Source organism: Callorhinus ursinus, unplaced genomic scaffold (genome assembly GCF_003265705.2).
Source record: "Callorhinus ursinus isolate GAN/ISIS: 27379988/994484 unplaced genomic scaffold, GSC_fseal_2.0 scaffold13, whole genome shotgun sequence".
NCBI lineage: Eukaryota > Metazoa > Chordata > Mammalia > Carnivora > Otariidae > Callorhinus > Callorhinus ursinus.
The window spans coordinates 4,294,037-4,308,257 of record NW_027397075.1 but is presented as its reverse complement, the minus strand read 5'-3'; the positions used below and the strand labels follow the sequence as shown (position 1 = coordinate 4,308,257).

At 39.4% G+C, this 14,221-nt stretch overlaps 1 protein-coding gene across 11 annotated transcripts in view; it reads left to right on the top strand.

Annotated features, from left to right (window-relative positions):
• MRTFB (myocardin related transcription factor B) overlaps window positions 1-14,221 on the top strand; it is a 276,619-nt gene that overhangs the window by 209,175 nt on the left and 53,223 nt on the right. For 10 of the 11 annotated variants that reach the window (XM_073899477.1, XM_073899476.1, XM_073899478.1 and 7 more), the window contains 3 exons: window positions 1,684-1,739; window positions 3,055-3,130; window positions 13,948-14,109. In XM_073899477.1, the coding sequence (XP_073755578.1) occupies window positions 1,684-1,739; window positions 3,055-3,130; window positions 13,948-14,109 (294 nt within the window). The remainder of the gene's footprint in view (window positions 1-1,683; window positions 1,740-3,054; window positions 3,131-13,947; window positions 14,110-14,221) is intronic. The other variant, XM_073899483.1, reaches the window with a different exon arrangement.

Genomic DNA, 14,221 nt, shown 5'->3' with positions numbered 1-14,221 from the left:
CAAAAACCTTGTTCTACTTTAATTCAAAATAATTATCTTTGGTACAATATAGTGTGTGGTCTGTAATGAAGTGCATCTCAGTTATAGGACTAATAAGCATTCTATTTATAATTAATAAACCCTTTCTTGCCCAAGTGCACATAATTTCCAAGTATCTTGAGGCCTCCTTCCTTCATTTTTTAGAGTTGGTTAATTCTAGAATATTTGCCCATTGTGTTCTTACCTTTACTCACTAAGTTTGGAGGTGATTTTATATTTTAGAGGGGAATACTGGTTGCTTTGGTGTTAGGATTATTTATATGGATGTTTACCTAAAAATCGATTTATCCAAAAAGTAACTTATTTGGCTTTAAAAGACTAAAGAGAAACTACAAAATGTACTTATGCTTCCCTGTCCTCTGAATCATTGATACTACTTTTTTTTGGTTCATAGAACAGTTTTTCTCTGCAGTAGATATTTTTCCCAATAAAACTCGTTTCCTGGACTACTAATAATTATCTAAATATTTTCAATCTAGTATCATGATAGACGCAAAAGCTGGTTTGGTGATCTGCCAGATTTCTCTACCACTACATTCCTGACAATGAACCAATCAGATAGTATCAAATTAGGATGTTTAAGACACCACCACTAGTCCACTGTTGGGAGCTGGTCCCTAGTCAAACCCATTTGGGCTGGGCTCCTGGGAAACTTTGTGGTGCTTCAAGTACCAGAGCTGAAAATAATTCTGCCAAGAGCCGATAGGCCAAGTTTTGGAGGTGACAACCCAAGTAAGCATAGCCCAAATCCCATCCACATTATCTGACTGCCCAGAGTTATAAGTGGACATACACACAAAAGGTTTTGCAAAGATAATGGATAGAAATACTGTAGTAAATGATGTTTTAACAAAAGATTGCTTATCCACACTCTGGGATTCTGGAATATTTAAAGTACTAATAGTTAACATATTAAAGAAGCCCTGTCTTTAGAGTAAGTTGTATTATTGTAGTATAATAGGAAGAGCATGGAACTTTGTAATTCACAATTCTAGATTTAAATTCTACTTTGACCACAGTCTAGTTGTATGACTTTAAGAATTCATTTAACCGCTTTGAGCCTTTTTATCTGTACTGGGGCTAATACCTACCTTGCAAGGTGGTAGTGATGATCAACAGTGATGTAATTGTGATGGACCACAGCGCACAGGGCTATGAGCACTTGGGATCGCAGTGAATGGTAAATGGTAACTCAGCTCTGCTAGACGGGAAGTGCAGAGAGCCCTCGTTTTCAAGATTAGATCACTCCTACGTTAAATGTCCTGAGGATATTTGGGCTTTTTCCAGCATCTTATAGGGCCACTAAGAGCAAAGCCCTGTCAAGGAATCACCACACAGTTCCCTTGGTGGTGGTAATTTGGCCAAACTATTGGCTGCAGCCGTCTGAGCTGGCATTTGCATTGTCATTATGTATACAGTTCTAGTTAAATGTTCACTTGTTTTATTTGTGAAGACATAATTTTAATTCTGAAACATTTACGTTTTTAAATTTCGCACATCTCCTAAAAGAACTAGTAATAAATGGAACTGTAGATACAAACTAATAAGATTAAGAGGGAACATGGACATAATGTACCCTAACGTTTGACTGAAATATTAACACCTCTATCTCTACTCCCAAAATGATTCCTGTTCTTCTCACAGCTTTGAAGAGCCCAGCTGCATTCCATGAGCAGATAAAAAGCTTGGAACGAGCCAGAGTAAGAAATTTCAGTTTCAAATGTTCTGTGCTTCTCTCTTTTATTTTAAAGTACCTGTGGGCAAGTAGCAGTCTTCCCCCTAAATATTGTCAATAGAGAAAATGCAGTGTAGTTTTAGGACACATGGCATGTAGAGTAATATATTCTGGGGTGGTTTTATCTTGGAAGTTTGTAGAAAATGCATGACGTTCACATTTTGTTCATTTAAAACTTGTAACTAGTTTTGTACATAAAGGACAAATCACACCTCACTTTGTTGCTTTCGGGGCATACCAACAGTGTTTAGAATAATAATGGAGTAGTTCTGCCATTTGTAACCCCTGCAGACCAACAGCCCAGTGATGTCCTGACTTCCCCATCTTTAGGTAGTTTCTTTACTGGGCCCGCAGTAGCTGTACATTTGAAGGGCAGGAGGATTTGCTGAATAAAAGAATGTTGTGAGGTTCAACTCTGCTTTACTCTTTGAGAGGTTTCCATCTTATTTGCACATCGATTTCGTGTTTATTACTTTTCTTTTAAAGGACCCTTATGCACATTCATACTTTTTCCTTTGCAATATGAAAATAAGCAGGTTCCAAAAATTTCACAGGAATTTTCCCAGAATGCAATAATGGTCTCTTAGAATCTTATAAAATATAAAACCCATTTGAAAGCCTTATTGTTCAAGTTGAGGATTGTTCTGAATAAGAAAATATGATCAAGGATATGAATTCACCAACAAACATACATTAGGATTTTAAAGAAATTTGTCATTTAGGGGCGCCTGGGTGGCTCAGTCGTTAAGTGTCTGCCTTCGGCTCAGGTCATGATCCTGGCATCCTGGGATGGATCCCCGCATCAGGCTCCCTCCTCCGCAGGAAGCCTGCTTCTCCCTCTCCCACTCCTCCTGCTTGTGTTCCCTCTCTTGCTGTGTCTCTCTCTCTGTCAAATAAATAAATAAAATCTTAAGAAAAAATTGTAATTTAGGTGGATTTTTATTTGACCTGAAGTATAGATGTTTAGCTATTTAAATGATCAAAATCCTATGTCTGTTCAAATTAAGAGCTTTTGCCTTTTCCAAGTTTTAAAATAAAAGTCTGTAAAGTGCTTACTTTATGCCAGCAGGCACTTCAACCCTGTACAGTCTTGAAGTCTGCAATTTAAATTATGTATTGGATAATAGCTTTTCAAAGTACTAATTTCTACTCTTTACTTCCCAAAATCATGACCAAAGAGTATACAATTTATTTAAATGGAGTACCTTGAGAGAAAAATGTAAAACCACAAAAAGTCATAAACAATTTATGGTAAGTCTCTTTCTCTCTCTTTTTTAAAGACTGAAAACTTTTTGAAGCATAAGATTCGGAGCCGACCAGATCGTTCTGAACTTGTCAGGATGCACATTTTAGAAGGTAAAATTTTTATTTCTGCTTATTTTGCTGTGTTTTCTCAAAAAAAGAAGTGAGAATTCCACCATTGCTGTTTATTCCCACTTTAGTAACTTTTTACCCCACAGGCTGACATCCTCCAAATTGGAGAGCAACATGAAGACCCAAAGCTAAAATGTTATGTTAGATACATGGGGAAGGGGGGTTTGATTCTCCAAATAACCAATTTGTGGACTGACTCTTCCCCCACCAACTGGTGCCATAGATGTCTCTACCATCTGTCTGGAAAAACATTTTTGGTCCAGCGGATGTCTTCATCAGTGAGGAACATATGCCCATTAAATCATGAAGGGTACAGTGGCCACGAGTCTAACCCTAGATTTTCACTTTTTTTTAAATTTTTATTGTTATGTTAATCACCATACATCACATCATTAGTTTTTGATGTAGTGTTCCATGATTCACCGCCTGTGTACAACACCCAGTGCTCCATGCAGAACGTGCCCTCTTTAATACCCACCACCAGGCCAACCCATCCCCCCCCCCCCCCCCCACCAGAACCCTCAGTCTGTTTTTCAGAGTCCATCGTCTCTCATTAACCCTAGATTTTCAGCTACCTAGACCCAGTGCAGTGCCCACACTTAATGTCTTCTGTTTGTTGTTACTTACCCACAACAGTCCCGCTTGATCTGACCATTAACATAAATACCCTCCACTCAGCCCCCTGGGTTTTCTCGATGGTCTAGCTTCATCACTTGTGAAGTGACGGTAGGGACAGTTCTGTTCCATCTCTCGTGAGACACATGGCTTAGGCCTGGATGTTTTTCTCTCTAAGACAGACCATTCTTAAAAGCTGGTTTCCTCACTGTAAGTTCCCAAGTTACATTTTCTTTTGTTGTTTTGCTTCTCTCATTTATTGAGCAAGACCAGGAGCTTGACCCTGTGATAGTCTTGAGTGTTTTCAACCCTGAGATGACACAGAAAGAATCTGAAAATTTTTCAAATTGAGAGACAGTTCTCAAGTAGAAGGAATATTATATTTGTTCTTCTGGCCTAATGATAGAGTTAATATTAGAATTAGGTTGGTATTACAAAGTATTAGATTGTTGCTCAACATAAGAAATAATATCCTAAAGGTCAGACATGTCCAAAAATCTTCTGGAAGTGATATGGTTGCCCTCATTTGAGGTGGTCGTTCATTGGCCAATGAGCTAGACCCCAGAGACCCAACAAGTGGGCCAGATGGATGCCTACCTGCATGAAGCTTACATTCTGGGGGCACAGATAATAAACAGGCAAAACAAATGAATTACAGATCGTGGAAAGTGCTCAATAGGCAAGAAAACAGGCTGCTGTGATAGGGACTAGGACAGTAAGGACATTGTAAAGAAATTCCAAGGATCAAATTGGTATCTATAGCCCAAAGTGGGGTCTCTTCTACTCCAAAGAATTTACCTATCTGGGGTGGGAGGTAAGAGGTCTGTGCCTTTCACTACTTTCGGTTGTATTCTCAGAAGTCCAGAACTTTCCCAGAACTGCAGTGTTAGGGTGGGAACAGCTACCTGCTGTCAGGGATAAATGAATCTTCAAGAGGCAAATGTACTGTTAAGTAACTGGACAAATGGCTCCTTCTGTGCCTAAAAAGATCTTGACCTAGAAAGGACATTTTTGAAGGAAAAATGCTGTCTGTTTCAACTTGCCTTCTAACTGTAACAGGCTTTATTAATATCATTAAAACCAGGGCAAATACATTTAACTTGATATCAAAAGGAATCATATTTGTTTTTTTTAAATAAAGATAACCCAACATTTAAAAACCTAACTATGTATATGAATAAACCATAAGTGATGTTTTTAGGACATCTGTTCTCAAGTTGGGATTTTTGAAGTAAGAAAGAATATATCATTTGTAATTTAAAAAATAACTTCAAACCACCCCCCAACTTTTTAACATTATCCCAATTTTGATTGAATTGGATGTTTGGCAGGCAAAGTCTAAATTATTTTTCTGAAGTTCAGCTAAAATTCAGCCTCAGCGCCAGAGAGATGAGAAGATGATAAGACCAAGATCAGAAACATAACAAAATGCCTGCCTCTCTTATTTGCTTTTGGGATATTTTCATTCCAGATGTATTCCTGATATTACTTGGATGTGTTGATGGGAGAGAGGAGAAAGACTATCCTACCTAGATCTTAACAAAGCATTTAAACATCCACCTGAGAGTGATCTGCATGATCATCATCTTTCTTGCATAAACCACAGCTGTCGTACATCATCTACAATTTCCATTTAGTGTGGAAAAAACAACATAAAGACCCTTGAAAAGCAATCTGAGTTGAAAATCCTAGATTTTACCATTTTCCCAAATATTTTAGTTGTTAGTTGCCCTCATTTGACAGCGATTTGTTTTTTAATGACTCACCTTTATCAAGTCATCCCAAAGCATTTAAATTAGGTTCCCAAGAAATAATTTTATTTTTGAAGTTTATCATTTTCCTATAACATTTAGTTCAATTATGTATTGACATCAGATATGAACTGATAAGAACTGTTTTGTGGACAATCAAGGTTGACTTTCGGTAAGCATATAACTCAACTGGTGAAACGAAAAGTGTTCAGATGTGCTGGACAGTAGTTTATGGGCTATGGGCTTTTGGCGAGCTTTCGGCTTCAGCCAGGACATTTTACCTGCCAAAAAAAGAACATCAGTGGATGTTCTGGATCACACCAGTGATCCAGAGATCCAGAGATTACTTATTCCTTATTTCATTCTTCTTCTACTATATAATTTAAGAGGCAAGTAACGGTCAACTCAGAATTTTGGGTTAGCACCTCACCATTTTTTATCAGTTATAAACATTGAGAACAAAATAATAAAATGTTGGGGGCGGAGCAAGATGGCAGAGGAGTAGGAGACCTGGATTTCGTCTGGTCTCAGGAATTCAGCTGGATAGGGATTAAACCATTCTGAACACCTACGAACTCAACAGGAGCTCGAAGAAAAGAATAGCGACAACTCTCTGAACAGAAAAGCAACCACTTTCTGGAAGGTAGGACGTGCGGAGAAGTGAATCCGAGGCAGGAGGATAGACAGTGGGGGAGGGGGCCTCCGTTGGCCGCTTCTGGCAAGTGCTAGAGCCATGGAGCACAAAATCAGAACTTTTAGAAGTCAGCTCCGCTGAGGGACGTCACTCCAGTGGCTAAGCTGGGGGTGGAACCCTCGTGGGACAGTGTGGTCTCAGGACCCTCGGGGTCACAGAAAGACCGGGGGTGCCTGAGTGCAGCAGAGCTCCCAGGTATCGGAGCGGGGCAGCCGGCTGCAGAGATGGAGCCGAGGAGCGAGCTCTCAGCTCGGGGTTGCCATAAACTGTGATTGGCAATCACTGCTCCTCCAGCAGGGACCCGACAAGCGGCAGATCCGGGGAGACTCCCCTCCCTCCCCCGGGAGGAGCGGCGCAGGAGCGCACCGCAGGGATCTGCTGGGTTTGGCGACACCACACGGGGTCGGGTGCCAGAGATAGAAATGCTCGGTCACAGGCCGGGTGAGCACGGAGTACGGCCAGAGACCGGGGAGAGAGGAGTGACCGACTGCTTTTCTCTGGGGGCGCATGGAGGAGTGGGGCCCTGAGTTCTTGGCTCCTCCCGGGCGGAGATTGGGAGGCCGCCATTCTCACTCTCATCCTCCAAAGCTGTACCGAGAGCTTGCAGGAAACAAAAGCTCCCGAGAGCAAACCCGGGCTGATTACTTAGCCCGGACCCGGCAAGGGCGGGGCAACTCCACCTCCAGCAAAGACATTTGGGAACCACGGCAACAGGCCCCTCCCCCAGAAGATCAGCACTAATAGCCAGCCAAGACCAAGTTTACCAATCAATGAGAACGGGAGAACTCCAGCGCTACGGGAATACTGCACATAGAATTCATGGCTTTTTTACCATAATTCATTAGTCTTTCAAAGTTAACTTTTTTTAACTTTTTTTCTTTTTTTGAATTTTTCTTTTTCCCTTTTCCAACCAACATCTTATCAATCTCTTTTTTAAAAAAATTTTTATTTTTGATTTTTAGAGTCATTCTATCCCTTCATAGTAGTTACCTTTATTTTTGGCATATATATATATGTAAGTTGTTCTCTCTTTAAAATTTTGAGATACAGTTTCTTCTAACATATCAAAATATACCCTAAATCTCTAGTGTATGGCTTTTTTCCAGTCTCCTGCCTGATCACATTCTCTTCCCTTTTTTTTCTTTCTTTCTTTCCTTTTTTTTTTGAATCCTCTTTATTTTTTCAAACACCTTCTGATCAATTCCTTTTTTTAAATTTTTTATAATTTTCATTTTTACAGTCATATTCCATCCCTTCATCGTATCAACCCTTATTTTGTACATATATGTCTTTCTATCTTTTAAAATTTTAGGAGTCACTTTCTTCTAACAGACCAAAATACACCCAAAATCTAGTGTGTGGCACTGATCTATGCACCAGCCTGATCATATTTGATCATATTCTGTTTTTTTTCTGTTTTGTTCTGTTTTTGTTTGTTTTTATCTTTTTCTTTTTTTCTCTCTCTCTTTCTTTTTTCTTTCCCTTTCTTTTCCCCCAGTTTCAGGTCTCTTCTAATTTGTTTAGAGTATATTTTCTGGGGATGTTGTTAACCTGTTAGCATTTTGTTCTCTCATTCATCTATTCTCCTCTAGACAAAATGACAAGACAAAAAAAATGACCACAACAAAAAGAACAAGAGGTAGTACCGTCTGCCAGGGACCTACTCAGTACGGACATTAGTGCGATGTTGGACCTAGAGTTCAGAATCATGATTTTAAAGATACTAGCTGGGCTTGAAAAGAGCGTGGAAGTTATTAGAGAAACCCTTTCTGAAGAAGTAAAAGAACTAAAATCTAACCAAGTCGAAATCAAAAACACTATTAATGAGGTGCAATCAAAAATGGGGGCACTAACTGCTAGGATAAATGAGGCAGAAGAGAGAATCAGCGATATAGAAAACCAAATGATGGAAAATAAAGAAGCTGAGAAAAAGAGAGATAAACAACTACTGGATCATGAGGGCAGAATTCGAGAGATAAGCGATAACATAAGATGAAACAACATTAGAATAATTGGGATCCCAGAAGAAGAAGAAAGAGAGAGGGGCAGAAGGTATATTGGAGCAAATTATAGCAGAGGACTTCCCTAATGTGGGGAAGGAAACAGGCATCAACATCCAGGAGGCACAGAGAACCCCTCTCAAAATCAATAAAAATAGGTCAACACCCCGACATCTAATAGTAAAACTTACAAGTCTCAGTGACAAAGAGAAAATCTTGAAAGCAGCTCGGGAGAAGAGGTATGTAACCTATAATGGTAGAAACATTAGATTGGCAACAGACCTATCCACAGAGACCTGGCAGGCCAGAAAGGACTGGCATGATATCTTCAGAGCACTAAATGAGAAAAATATGCAGCCGAGAATACTATATCCAGCTAGGCTGTCATTGAAAATAGAAGGAGAGATAAAAAGCTTCCAGGACAAACAAAAACTAAAAGAATTTGCAAACACGAAACCATCCCTACAAGAAATATTGAAAGGAGTCCTCTAAGCAAAGAGAGAACCTAAAAGCAGCATAGACCAGAAAGGAACACAGACAGTATACAGTAATAGTCACCTTACAGGCAATACAATGGCACTAAATTCCTATCTTTCAATAGTTATCCTGAATGTAAATGGGCTAAATGGCCCAATCAAAAGACATAGGCTATCAGATTGGATTCAAAACAAGACCCAGTGATATGCTGTCTGCAAGAGACTCATTTTAGACCCAAAGACATCCCCAGATTGAAAGTGAGGGGGTGGAAAACCCTTTACCATGCTAATGGACACTAAAAGAAAGCTAGGGTGGCAATCCTTACATCAGACAAATTAGATTTTATTTTTTTTTTAAAGATTTTATTTATTTGAGAGAGAGAATGGTAGAGAGAGAGAACATGAGAGGGAAGAAGGTCAGAGGGAGAAGCAGACTCCCTGCTAAGCAGGGAGCCTGATGCGGGACTCAATCCGGGGACTCCAGGATCATGACTTGAGCCGAAGGCAGTCGCTTAACCAACTGAGCCACCCAGGCGCCCGACAAATTAGATTTTAAACAAAGACTGTAGTAAAAGATGAGGAAGGACACTGTATCTTACTTAAAGGGTCTATCCAACAAGAAGATCTAACAATTGTAAATATCTATGCCCCTAACATGGGAGCAGCCAATTATATAAGGCAATTAATAACAAAAGCGAAGAAACACATTGACAACAAGACAATAATAGTGGGGGACTTTAACACCCCCCTGACTGAAATGGACAGATCCTCTAAGCAAAAGATCAACAAGGAAATAAAGACTTTAAATGCCACCCTGGACCAAATGGACTTTACAGACATATTCAGAACATTCCATCCCAAAGCATTGGAATACACATTCTTCTCTAGTGCCCATGGAACATTCTCCAGAATAGATCACATCCTAGGTCACAAATCAGGTCTCAACTGGTACCAAAAGATTGGGATTATTCCCTGCATCTTTTCAGACCACAATGCTTTGAAACTAGAACTCAATCACAAGAGGAAAGTGGGAAAGAACTCAAATACATGGAAGCTAAAGAGCATCCTACTACAGAATGAATGGGTCAACCAGGAAATTAAAGAAGAATTTAAAAAATTCATGGAAACCAATGAAAATGAAAACACAACTGTCCAAAATCTTTGGGATACAGCAAAGGCAGTCCTGAGAGGAAAGTATATAGCAATACAAGCCTTTCTCAAGAAACAAGAAAGGTCTCAAATACACAACCTAACCCTACACCTAAAGGAGCTAGAGAAAAATCAGCAAATAAAGCCTAAACCCAGCAGGAGAAGAGAAATAATAAAGATCAGAGCAGAAATCAATGAAATAGAGACCAAAAGAACAGTAGAACAGATCAATGAAACTAGGAGCTGGTACTTTGAAAGAATTAACAAGATTGATAAACCCCTGGCCAGACTCATCAAAAAGAAAAGAGAAATGACCCAAATCAACAAAATCATGAATGAAAGAGGAGAGATCACAACCAACACCAAAGAAATACAAACAATTATAAGAACATATTATGAGCAACTATATGCCAGCAAATTAGATAACCTGGAAGAAATGGGTGCATTCCTAGAGATGTATCAACTACCAAAATTGAACCAGGAAGAAATAGAAAACCTGAACAGACCTATAACCACTAAGGAAATTGAAGCAGTCATCAAAAATCTCCCAACACAGGGCCAGATGGCTTCCCAGGGGAATTCTACCAAACATTTAAAGAAGAATTAATACCTATTCTCCTGAAACTGTTCCAAAAAATAGAAATGGAAGGAAAACTTCCAAACTCATTTTATGAGGCCACCATTATCTTGATCCCAAAACCAGACAAAGACCCCATCAAAAAGGAGAATTACAGACCAATATCCTTGATGAACATGGATGCAAAAATTCTCACCAAAATACTAGCCAATAGGATCCAACAGTACATTAAAAGGATTATTCACCACAACCAAGTGGGATTTATCCCTGGGCTGCAATGTTGGTTCAACATCCGCAAATCAATGTGATACAATACATTAACAAAAGAAAGAACAAGAATCATATGATCCTCTCAACAGATGCAGAAAAAGCATTTGACAAAGTCCAGCATCCTTTCTTGATCAAAACTCTTCAGAGTATAGGGATAGAGGGTACATACCTCAGTATCATAAAAGCCATCTATGAAAAACCTACAGCGAATATCATTCTCAATGGGGAAAAACTGAGAGCTTTACCCCTAAGGTCAGGAACGCGACAAGGATGTCCACTATCACCACTGCTATTCAACATAGTATTAGAAGTCCTAGCCACAGCAATCAGACAACAAAAAGAAATCAAAGGCATCCAAATCGGCAAAGAGGAAGTCAAACTCTCACTCTTTGCAGATGATATGATACTTTATGTGGAAAACCCAAAGACTCCACCCCAAAACTGCTAGAACTCATACAGGAATTCAGTAAAGTAGCAGGATATAAAATCAATGCACAGAAATCAGTGGCATTCCTATACACCAACAACAAGACAGAAGAGAGAGAAATTAAGGAGTCGATCCCATTTACAACTGCACCCAAAACCATAAGATACCTAGGAATAAATCTAACCAAAGAGGCAAAGGATCTGTACTCAGAAAACTATAAAATACTCATGAAAGAAATTGAGGAAGACACAAAGAAATGGAAAAACGTTCCATGCTCATGGATTGGAAGAACAAACATTGTGAAGATGTCAATGCTACCTAGAGCAATCTACACATTCAGTGCAATCCCCATCAAACTACCATCCACTTTTTTCAAAGAAATGGAACAAATAATCCTAAAATTTGTATGGAACCAGAAGGGATCATGAATAGCCAGAGGAATGCTGAAAAAGAAAAGCAAAGCTGGCGGCGTCACAATTCCGGACTTCCAGCTCTATTACAAAGCTGTCATCATCAAGACAGTATGGTACTGGCACAAAAACAGACACACAGATTAATGGAACAGAATAGAGAGCCCAGAAATGGACCCTCAACTCTATGGTCAACTCATCTTTGACAAAGCAGGAAAGAATGTCCAATGGAAAAAAGACAGTCTCTTCAACAAATGGTGTTGGGAAAATTGGACAGCCACATGCAGAAGAATGAAACTGGACCATTTCCTTACACCACACACAAAAATAGACTCAAAATGGATGGAAGACCTAAATGTGAGACAGGAGTCCATCAAAATCCTAAAGGAGAACACAGGCAACAACCTCTTCGACCTCAGCCGCAGCAACTTCTTCCTAGAAACATCGCCAAAGGCAAGGGAAGCAAGGGCAAAAATGAACTATTGGGACTTCATCAAGATAAAAATCTTTTGCACAGCAAAAGAAACAGTCCACAAAACCAAAAGACAGCCAACAGAATGGGAGAAAATATTTGCAAATGACATATCAGATAAAGGGCTAGTATCCAAAATCTATAAAGAACTTATCCAACTCACCACCCAAAGAAATAATCCAATCAAGAAATGGGCAGAAGACATGAACAGACATTTTTCCAAAGAGGACATCCAAATGGCCAACAGACACATGAAAAAGTGCTCAACATTGCTCGGCATCAGGGAAATCCAAATCAAAACCTCAATGAGATACCACCTCACACCAGTCAGAATGGCTAAAATTAACAAGTCAGGAAACGACAGATGTTGGCCGGGATGCGGAGAAAGGGGAACCCTCCTACACTGTTGGTGGGAATGCAAGCTGGTGCAACCACTCTGGAAAACAGTAGGCAGGTTCCTCAAACAGTTGAAAATAGAGCTACCATACGATCCGCAATTGCACTACTGGGTATTTACCCCGAAGATACAAATGTAGGGATCCGAAGGGGTACATGCACCCCGATGTTTTAGCAGCAATGTCCACAACAGCCAAACTGTGGAAAGAGCCAAGATGTCCATCGACAGATGAATGGATAAAGAAGAAGTGGTATATATACGCAATGGAATATTATGCAGCTATCAAAAGGAATGAGATCTTGCCATTTGCAACGATGTGGATGGAACTGGAGGGTGTTATGCTGAGTGAAAATAAGTCAATTAGAGAAAGACATGTATCATATGACCTCACTGACATGAGGAATTCTTAATCTCAGGAAACAACCTGAGGGTTGCTGGAGTGGGGGTGGGGTGGGAGGGATGGGGTGGCTGGGTGATAGACATTGGGGAGGGTATGTGCTGTGGTGAGCGCTGTGAATTGTGCAAGACTGTTGAATCACAGATCTGTACTTCTGAAACAAATAATGCAATATATGTTAAGAAAAAAAAAGGAGGGGAAGAATGAAGGGCGGTAAATTAGAGGGGGAGACAAACCATGAGAGATGATGGACTCTGAAAAACAAACTGAGGGTTCTAGAGGGGAGGGGTTTGGGGGGATGGGTTAGCCTGGTGATGGGTATTAAAGAGGGCACATTCTGTGTGGAGCACTGGGTGTTATGCACAGACAATGAGTCATGGAACACTACATCAAAAACTAATGATGTAATGTATGGTGATTAACATAACAATAAAAAATTAAAAAATAATAATAATAAAATGTTAATGAGAGGTACCAGAAATGCAAGTCATTGACAGAATTACCCAAATGAAAGAGTTACGATATTTACATTACTTTCACATTTGTTGTACAATTTCATCCATTTGTAAGTAGATTAGTTGAGGCTTCTTTATGACCATTAGTTACCTAGTAATTGAATGTTTCAAAGTTATATATTCAGAACTAAACCCAGATTCTTAATTATGAGACACACAGGGATCAATCTAAGAATATGATCTGTAGCTCTTCCCATTGACTCCTGCAGAGAAGTTTATAACCTAAGTAAGATCCAGTGCCCCTGTTTCTAGGAATTGACTTTCCAAGGCAGCCAAATCTAAAACTGTATACTTCTTGAGCCATGGACCACATCTCTCTTGTCCATCCTCTATATCTCCAAGACCTAATAAATGTCAATGTAACCCTCCTACCATAAATAAACAATAGCAGTACCCCAGTTTTTGGCTTCAGTTCATGTTAATTTGAGTCTGAGGGCATTGTATAGACAATATAAAGTATCCAGGACTAAAAATATATAAATGTATACTAGAGCATTCTTAGACGGCCATTTTCTCTTTCCATAAATACATTGAGAACACATAAACAAAAATATGTTTAAGCCAGTTTAAATTAAATTCAGTTGGCCTGAAATAACATTATGGAATAGAGTGATTCAAGTAATGGTTAAAACTGTGTTTCCTCTTTTAGAGACATTTGCAGAGCCGTCCTTGCAGGCCACTCAGATGAAGCTGAAAAGAGCTCGACTAGCTGATGATCTGAATGAAAAGATTGCTCAAAGACCTGGTCCTATGGAGCTGGTAGAGAAGAACATCCTTCCCGTAGACTCCAGTGTTAAGGAAGCAATTATAGGCAAGATGCCAAAAATTTACTGTTTTCTGGGAGAAAGAGGAACTTGGAAATTTAAAACAAATTTAATCTAAAAAGCCAGCACCAATTATGAGTGTTGTTTTCTGGGTGAAGT